Consider the following 10,042-nt stretch of genomic DNA (forward strand, 5'->3'; position numbering starts at 1 on the left):
AGTCCCTCATGTTGACAACCATCCTCTTCAGACAAGACCTGTTTACATGGACGACAATGCTAGACCACACAGATCTCGGGCAGTTTGGGCTTATTTGCGTCAAGCTATTGCCACTCTTCCTTGGCCGGCCTGTAGTCCGGATTTTAATCCGATTGAGCATCTCTGGGACATTCTTGGCCGGAAAATCAGACATCTTGATCCCCAGTTCAAAATCTCGCTGAACTTGAAGCCGCACTTCATGAAGAATGGATCCGTTTTCCTCAGAGAAGCATTCAACGACTTATAATGAGTATGAGGCGAAGGGTTGAAGCTGTGGTCAATGTCCGTGGATCCGTTACTGACGTTTCTGTCTTGCAATAGACTCTGCACTCCCTATGGGACTATGTGACACCTGATATGGTCTGCTGATAAAATGACAGTTACATGACAAAAAAAGTTTCTCAATGTTTTTCTAATCCTTCAATTTCTGGTCTTCGGTAAAATTCCTTTCTGCTCATATTCTTTTGGAACACAAGATAAACTTGCTTTGGGACAACTTTTGCATCACATGAGGTTTACATATACGGCTTATAACAATCGTGCATCTCGTTATAATAGTCATCATTAAGTGCCAAAAGTGTATATTATCCCTTGAATGTCCAGCGCCATCGGGATCGGTGGCCCAGTCGTCCAAGGTGCTGCAATTCACTATTAAGAGTTGGGCATGGAAGAAACATGTGATCGAATCCTGGTTCGATTTGATTATGTTTCTAGGTCTGTAAGCACCAAACCAGTGATCGTCGGTTTCACCAAAGTGGTAAACGCCTGAGACCTGCATCACGTTGCTCTTTCCCCCCACATTAAGATGCCACGCCGCGACATAACTGGTGGTACAACTGGAATATTGTTCAACGCGGAGTTAAACTTATCTCACTCACTCTCTTTTAGTATAACGCGGCTAGTGGATAGAATCATCGACATTCCACTCTTATCAACTTCACGACGGAGGCGATATATATCAATGGTGCGGGTCTGAGAAGTTTGACAAAGTGAGAAACATACTGAACAATTTGAGGAAAATATATATAACCGGTGTTCCGAGTTTGACCAGTGCTTTAACACACACTGCTATTTCCTAATGCTGGGAATCCTTATGCTGGTTGTTTGTCTCGATTGGGATGTAATATACAATAAAGGAGTTAAAAGGTCCATTGGCAGGGAAGTGATTACACCTTTAGGCTGTTATTAAACGGTCAGTAATGTACATATTTTATAAAGAAAACACAGGATCATTTCTAAAAAACAAATCTCTATATCCGTTTAACACAATTTCTACACTACAACAACTGTTTAAGCCTTCATATTCTCACATACAAGTTACCCATGTCATTCGATCACCCATTAATTTAAGACAATAATTTCAAGACGTGTATTTGATACCACTGTTTTTCAACAGGCTAACCTCTTTCGTGGTGAAGTCGCTTTTCCAGGCTCGCCAATACATCTACGTCGACAACTCCACCATTGACAAAGCCCTCAGCTTTCTCGCAGACATGCAGACGAGTGATGGCGCTTTCGTAGAACCGGGCAGAGTTATTGACAAACAGCTACAGGTTAGATAATCTCATGTTACAAAGGCAGATCCAGGATTTTGAAAAAGGGGAGGGATGCACATAGTTGGCCGAGGGCGCAATTAACGTAAGGTGTCTGAAGGTGAGGGAGCCAGGGTACTACAAATGTATATCGTCATTGATATTACAGGATGGTGGCAAATATCTCTAAGGTCATTTTAATGAGCAGCTAACTCACAATTCCATGATGACAGCATGCCTATGGGATGCAACTCTGCTGATCCAATTGTAGTACCTCACCTTTGCCACCGTACTCCTCAAGCGACAATTGAACTGACAAGACATGGCATATGGCAATGGACATTCATGTCTTGTTTCCAAGTTTCATCTTAATTAGGACCGTTTACAACTCACGAAGCTTTAAAAATAACTGACAGATACAGAAAGCGTGACTAATGCGAAGTTTCGTAGTGTACAAACATTAGCTTCCTAAACTCGGTTACAGGGTACCAAGGGCTCCGGACCAAGTCTCACTGCCTACGTGCTGATTGCCCTTGTTGAGACTTCAGGACACTATGGTTCACGGGTAAGAGACGTTTCTTTGAAAGGTGCATGTACAATATATATGAAATGGGACTCTTTTTAACGAACAGATCCATTGAATAAAACTAGCATGCATTAATATAATACACACAGAAGTGAATGTGTGTCTGTTAAATTGCCATTTGGATCAGAGCCAAGAGGTTGCAAGCTCAGTTGCCATTCTGATGGTTTTCCTCTTCTCGAAATAAAATACAATTAAATAATAGCCAACGCTTTGCTGATGTAGCATCCCATCTCCAGGACCCAATATATTGATGACATTGCTCATAAAACCAGTCACTGGTTAGTCTGGTTCAGGTTTGACTGTTTTCGGGCTGCCATCTTGTAGCTGAAATATTGCTGAACGGGACGTTCATTACAAAACAAGAAATAGCTGAACCCGATCGACTGATCAATAAGTAACCATCTGACAATCTATAACAGAAGATATGATTATTTGGTTTTTACAGGTCAACAGCTCACGTCTCCAGGACATACAGCAGAAAGCTATGACGTACCTTGAGAGGCAGGACTTTCAGCATTTGGCCCAATACCCCCTGGCTATCACCACATATGCCTTGTCTAAAGCCCGGAGCAGATACTCTGGGAGAGCCTTCTACCAGCTCAAGAAAGTGGCTAAGAACAAGAGTGAGCTTTCGCTACTACTGGTCTCTTAGAAGTCTTCACGTCTTCATCTTTAACTGTTCATTTGATGTGTTGTTTCAGCAATAATACAATCTACTTATTAGAAGGATATATAGAGAATACTACACTCATTCTCGTTAGATACCATTTTTACGAAACGAGTGGACTTTCTATGGTATCTGACCGAGCGAAAGCGAGGTCAGATACCATAGAAAGTTCACGAGTTTCGTAAAAATGGTATCTAACGAGAATGAGTGTGGTATTTTATTTATTACCCACGTTAAATATATATTAAAGCGTAAATACATAACAACTTGCGTTCGTTGACAGACCAAACTGAAACCGGTTGCAAAATTTGGTTGCGCATGAATATTGGTATATGACCAAATATGGGCATTGTTGACATGTTTATGCATACGTATTAACAACATGCGCCTGCTGATCTGTTTGCAACCAAACCAGCACCGACGCTCAAGATCCTTTTGGAAGAAAGTCTTCAACTTATGGTAATTCAAGCGCCATGTTGTTAGTACGCAGGACACCGATAAGAAAATTTGAAATGTCACATTAGCGCCGCGCTTTGAATATAGGACCAACAGTCACACGCATCACACTGCCGGGGTCCCGTCTGTGCAATCAAAATGGTTCGGTTTCCTTGATCTATCAGCTGAATTTATATCATGTCCGTACCATTTTGGAAGAGGGAAATCAGACTGTTCGCCAAAGACATTCATGTTAACTGTACCACCCTTTACTGAAGACGTGGAAATCAACAAACTCAAATCTGCTTGCATGTCAGTGACAGCTTCGAACGATCGAAGGGCAAGGTCGCCACCGGAATAAGAAAAGACAACCGCGATCCACTCACAGCGTTTTACGCTAGAGATAAGGAATGTTACTATTCACATTTGGGATGTTTGGGGCCACAAAATCAGAAGTCAGGCACACTTCCACGGAGTTTTCGAATGATTTGTATCGGAACTGTGAACTTTAAGTGATCTGGTCGTGCTGTCGTGTTCGTTCATTCATGAACAACACTTCCCGAAACAGCGCCACAACATACGCTTCAAAGATATCTGTCCAGATAGTTTAAACAGACTTCATTTCACCACGCTTATCCTTTTACGTTAAATCAAATTGAAAGTTGCGAAAATGGTCGGGTGCGTCACGCTCAAGGTACGCGCTCGATCGGCAGTCGTACATTGTAAATCGATTTATAGATCTAGCTGGATTACATGTCTGTAGGAGCTCTATGCATAACTTATATAGAATGCAAACCGAATTTGATGCGTGTGACTATCTTGTTTGGTTTAATAAAGTGTTTGTAAATATCTCTCGTTCTCATGAATTTCTTCAGTTCTGCCTTGTAATCGCAAAATGAATGACGTCTCGCGATTTTTTATGAATGAAAAAAGTAGTCCCGGTGTGACAGAGGTCACGGTTATCCAATCAAAACGAATAAAACAAGGTCAACCTTGTACGACACACGTGTGACGTACGGATTTAGTATCTTACCACCTGTATCTTCTCCACGTGGGTAATAAATATTATTTTTACATGACAATAATTGGTATGTTCATGATCGATACATTTATCACCGTTTATCAAGTATTGGTTATGACCTTACTTAACCGATATTTCTTGTCTGCCTTTTCAATTCATGTATAGCTTGACTTGGTGCATGGACGTTGAAAATTAAAACGGAAAACCGTTGTTCTCGTTGGGCTTGAAGCCTTTACACCTCATATTGTGTTTAATGACAATGATAAGTTTGTGTACTCACGAAACACTCATCACGTCTTGCACTACATCGAAATACGTAATACTATATAAGATCCATGTCCAGACATCGAAGTCCTAAAGTTAACAGGTCATAAATAAACCATGGGTGATCCAAAGTACTTCCCAAACTCCTACCAAGCAATGTTTGTATTGTGCAGATGGTAAGAAGTATTGGGATGTGAATACTGATGCCAACGAGAAAAAGACCGAAGTCAAATCTGAACCAATCGACATACTGACGACGGCCTACGGCCTAATGACCTTCGTCTCCCGCAATAAGTTCGGCCCTGGAATGGGCATTATGCGCTGGCTGTCGGCACAGAGGAACCCAAGGGGTGGATTTATATCCTCTCAGGTGACTTTAAAACTTTTCAACTCTATAACTCAGATATTTAGTTCAGGTCAACACTGCTTACACTCTCTTTCATATTGTCCCCTAGAATTGCCTGGCCAGTAGTGTTTGCCATTTTCAAATCTCCATTGTAACATTTAACAAAAGATCAATTTAAGTTGTTCTGTGTATTTTGGCTTGAAATAAGCAGACACAATGCGATCTTTTGACACAGTCATCATTCTTTGTCATGCGATTAAATGTAGACTGATAAAAGTGTGTTTGTCTTTACAGGGATTGCCACAGTCATTGTTTTAATTGTATCATGGTGGCCTGCAAATAATCTAGCCCTAAACCGGCAACCAGTGACTGACAGCTCAAGCAGATATACACGCCATCGGGGCTTGATGACATGCAATCAGCCAAGTCTGACCATCCAATCCAGTTCAGACGACTCTGGGCACATGTTACTGGGGAATAAGTTTACCTCGAATCCCCACCGATGAGTCTTCATAGTACATTGTGATTTGTAACTCACCATTGTATATTGGTATGGATCTGAGACTGCATCATTGAAATGCTTCAGGATACGACTGTGGCACTCGAGGCTCTGACCCTGTTCATGGTTGGCGCGCAGCCTGACAACTACAACGTCAGACTCCAACTCACAGCCGGGGATGAAGTCAGGACCATCACCGTCAACAACAAAAACGCCCTCGTCCTACAGAGCATCGACGTTAGTTACCCCTACACAGTTTCATCGATACCGATAACATAACGTTAAAGAAACATGTCGAAATTTATATGTGTGTGTGAGTTGGGTTTAACGCCGCTTTTAACAGTATTCCAGTTGTATCACGGCGTTTACATGAAGCCCTACCATGTGATGCATGCTGAAGACTTATTCTGTCATTAGCCTAACTACTTTATTATTTCAGACTCGCGGTCGTATACTGTAAATCATGAAACTAATACCTCACCAAATATATGCGAGTGTCGACCACAAGCCAAGAATGTGTCATGAATGAATGCGAGTAGCCCTGAACATAAAACTATAAAAACAACTAATCGGCATATTTCATGATTTACAATGTACAGCCTTGTTGCTGTTAAACAGCATGTCATGTTTTGTAATGTTTATGAGGCATTCAATTTCTGAATTTCAGCTTATGTCCATTCCACCCGAGTTGAAGGTTTCCGCAGAAGGCACTGGCTTTGCTGTTGTTGAGGTACAATATCCTTGTACAGTCATGTCTATTAAATTATATACATAAGGTCATCGCTAAATGGCTGAAATAATGCCGATGCGACATTACATCTTAACTCACTCACATAAGGACATGATATAAATATACAGAATGCTAACATATAGCTTTATTAATTTACAGTTGACGTTGATTTGTCGTCACATTGTCAAATGCTATTGTCTTTCGTTCCTAGCTGGGCCTGTTTTACAACGTAGAGTCTGTGGGTGACGCCAGTGACGTATTTGATGTCAGCACGGTGCTTCTCGACGACACCACCAACGGCTTTACTTTAATGACATGTGCCAAGTATGTGTTTCTATCATGTCTTTATAATATGGGGTGCACAGGTGGCCCAGTCGTGTAAAGTGCCACTCGTCACTGTGCAGATATGCATCCCTGTTCCGTGTCAAAAACCTTTGATCGTGGGTTTGAAACTCATGTACGCCCTCATATATTTCTGAGTTTATCAGCGCTATACCGAGTTGGTGGGTTTCATCCAAAGTGGTAAACGTCTAAGACCTGCATCACTGTAAACTTTCCTCCCACATTACGCTGACACAACGTGATATACCTGGAATACCTTTCCCTCACTGAAGAGCAAGATTAGTTTTAAAAGTCACCTCTTTTTATTCCACATGTGGATACCACAATCTGTCAGTTGATTAATCAGGATTACAGTAACTGTGACATATTTACTTTCACAGACATCTCCAGGAGGGTTCGAGTGGGATGTGTGTTGAGACCATCCAGGTTCCATCCGGATTCACCGCTGATCTCTCCAGTGCAGGCAACATAGCGGGACTTAAACGCCTAGAACAGACAGACGGTCAAGTCGTCGCCTACTTTGATTCGGTAAGTTTTTACTGTGCTACAGGCTGATGGTAATATGTGTGTAAAGTTCAATGATTATTCGCAAATATTTGTGAAAAAGCCGGGAGTTGAATAGTTGACCTCTGCAACAAAACATCTTGGCCAATGATATTCAGAGAATGTCTATGCTGGGTTGACAATGCCGCAAGATCTCCTGTTGTGGGTGAGTTTAAGATCCCCATGGCGACATTGAGTCATGGACCTTCGCCAAACATACTATGTATTCTGTGTAGGTTGGGAAGACCTCTACATGCATGAAGCTGTCTTGCTCCAGGACGAACATGGTGGCCAAGAACAAACCTGCCTACATTTCCATGGTGGACTATTACAAGCCGGGTACGTTCCGTGATATTATTACTGACCCAATGTGGACTCTTTCAAGATAACAGGCATGATAACAACATTATCTGACCATGTTTGATAAAGATTCAGGATTTAAGCCGGCTCTGGGTTTGAGTTAAGATTATATATCCATGTTGTTATGACAACATACAAGTATTGGATGTTACGACCGTAGATGACCTACTAGATTAAGCACTAAATCACTATTGGTGTTTTTTTCACATAAAATTTTACTTATACCAATCCAATGTGACACTGATAACAACTCACTTCCCTCACCCTTCCTTTCCTCAGCCTTAATCTATACTTGATCAACACCTACCTTATGTTTTAGTCTACGATTGTAGACATGAGGGAGCCCTGATATTTAGTCTGCCTAGGCATGTTCCTCTCGTGGATTCGAATCTGCTTTTGTACTGTGTCTGGTATATCTGATCCCCACCTGGGTTTCAGTCTGCCCTTGTCCCATGTCTCGCCTGTATCTGACCCTTACCTCGGTTTGAGTCCTTCCCTTGAAAGTGTCACAGATTTGTTTGTATTCTGTCCTTGTGGTCCATTGTCGTGTATTTTTTTGCGAATGACAACACCGTGGTCCCAAATCATGTTTTACGGGTAACTAATAATGTGGACAATAAGCATGTATACGATTTTACAGATGATAATTATGTGATTTCTTATAATGTCTTATGGCCTACAGATGATAGCACTGTGGTCTCCTACCATCCTCGTAGACTTCAGAAGTCAAGTGTCTGCGAGATATGTCCCCAGTGTGCCGGCTGTAGTCAACTGGTAAGTCACGTTGAATCGCACCTAGGACAATGGTACTTCACACTTCTAACCTCACCAACTAGAGATTAAGGGACGCAATGGAATCAGATCAGGTCATGCCTTCTGTGAGTCTCAGTTGCCGTTAAGACAAAGTGTCAAAATGGATGCCATTTGCGAGTTCTGGTTGGGCCTCAACGTATAAGACAATATCCGGGAACTGATCCCATTAGACTTTTCAACTGAAGGACATGATTCACATTGAATGTACACTCCCCCATGGGGAACCTGGGAGGAAATGGTGCCTAAACAATCCATGCCTTCTGTAAAAGATAGATGTGTTACAAACGAACGTTGTGCATTATCATTGATACATGTTTGCGCCAACATACTACAGACCGCCACGGCTGCATATCGTACGTCATACTATCCTAATCTCCAGGGCTCATGTCCACTCTGTGGATCGACGGTTTCAAATATCATCTCACATACACGAGACACGGTTTAAACTCCCTTCACTCACAGTTCAGTGTGTAGACCCCCTCTACTCTTTGTTAATGGGTTATAACAATCATTCCACTAAACCATATTATTGATGCTTTGGACAAGTCTCAAAGATACTCTATTCCAGTTTCTAGATTCAGCTGGGACTACTAGTCATTAAATATTCTGGGAGGGTGTTTTTTCTATTGAAACAGGTTACTTTCAGGCAACTTTTCCAATACAAATTGTTTACTGACAGTGGAAGCCGAACATTGTTTTGTTGATAAAACATCTCTTTTCAGGACTGTCAACATATCCAAATATTACAAACATTTGTGAATACTGTGTCTTCATCATATAAATCATTTGTTTTCACTAATCTATCAATAGATGTTGTACGCATTCTGCCACCAATTGTTTTCATTCGAACATTTTGCATGAACGGGGTACCTTTCATTTTTCTAGGTTTTAATCAACGATAATATGGTAGATAATACCAGATATCTCCTGTGTTGTTGAGAGTATAGTACAAGACATACAAGGAATCATTAATATCGCCAGAATAAGCAACTCATTGCATAACATAGGGCGCCTTCATCTCCACTTTTTTGTAAGGCAAGGAGAGACTAATCTGAATGTATGTATTCTGTTGCAGTCCTAGAAAACGTGGACATATGGAGTCAACAGATCAGCCTGACGTTTCAACAAGACACACAGCTTATAACTGCTCTAGTGTCGAAAGTTGAAATATTACAGTGACAATGTATGATGACATTCCTGTGTATTTTTATATCGGAATATACCTCCCAATAACTGTATCCCAACCTGCCTGAAGTTGACGCAGAGATCCAGCAGAGCCCGTGCAAGGTTCTATCTGGGAGATGATCGCCATGACACTCTGGTGCGGGTTAACTATGAAACAAATATGCCTGACGCTCATACAATATTACATCGGCCAAATATTTTATATTGAAATATATTTTATAGCTTAATTGCATTATGCCCGTACACAATTACGTATGCCGATTGCTTGCTCTAGATTCAATTCCATATATCATTTCAAAATCACTTGGTGTCTCTCACTTTGTTCACACATCAGGGCAAATAACCTGCCCATTAACGGAAAGCTGGATACATGGGTTGGACCGTGAATAAAGTCTCAGCAGTGCTGTATTTCTTTGGAAAATCATGTTTGTTGTTCTTCGTCCTTATAACGTTAAGTGAGCATAGTATGTCCAATATGAAATAAGAAAAGCTACTAAGATTTACTCAACGTTGACGTCACATGGTTAAGTTCCCACTGCATCGCATATGAAACAATACAGGTATACCATCTACATAAAGCATTGTCTGATATCGAGGATACTGTTGCCATCCACTGGATCTCTACATAAGTGACCCATTTAGTCAGTTGACTGCACTTTGCAAAATACGACAAACTCGTT

At 41.2% G+C, this 10,042-nt stretch overlaps 1 protein-coding gene across 1 annotated transcript in view; it reads left to right on the forward strand.

The window, feature by feature from the left end:
• Positions 1–9,772, forward strand: part of LOC139449393 (CD109 antigen-like) — a 40,423-nt gene extending 30,651 nt beyond the window's left edge. Inside the window, exons 26-36 of the mRNA XM_071230760.1 lie at positions 1,436–1,592; positions 2,056–2,136; positions 2,603–2,780; positions 4,718–4,914; positions 5,477–5,626; positions 6,057–6,119; positions 6,331–6,443; positions 6,842–6,989; positions 7,241–7,343; positions 8,047–8,138; positions 9,253–9,772. Coding sequence (XP_071086861.1) covers positions 1,436–1,592; positions 2,056–2,136; positions 2,603–2,780; positions 4,718–4,914; positions 5,477–5,626; positions 6,057–6,119; positions 6,331–6,443; positions 6,842–6,989; positions 7,241–7,343; positions 8,047–8,138; positions 9,253–9,258 — 1,288 coding nt within the window. The 3' untranslated portion in view covers positions 9,259–9,772. The remainder of the gene's footprint in view (positions 1–1,435; positions 1,593–2,055; positions 2,137–2,602; positions 2,781–4,717; positions 4,915–5,476; positions 5,627–6,056; positions 6,120–6,330; positions 6,444–6,841; positions 6,990–7,240; positions 7,344–8,046; positions 8,139–9,252) is intronic.
• Positions 9,773–10,042: the final 270 nt, after the last annotated feature.

The sequence above is a fragment of the Haliotis cracherodii genome, unplaced genomic scaffold, assembly GCF_022045235.1.
Source record: "Haliotis cracherodii isolate W230 unplaced genomic scaffold, xgHalCrac1.p SCAF_8, whole genome shotgun sequence".
In the NCBI taxonomy this organism is placed as follows: Eukaryota; Metazoa; Mollusca; class Gastropoda; order Lepetellida; family Haliotidae; genus Haliotis; species Haliotis cracherodii.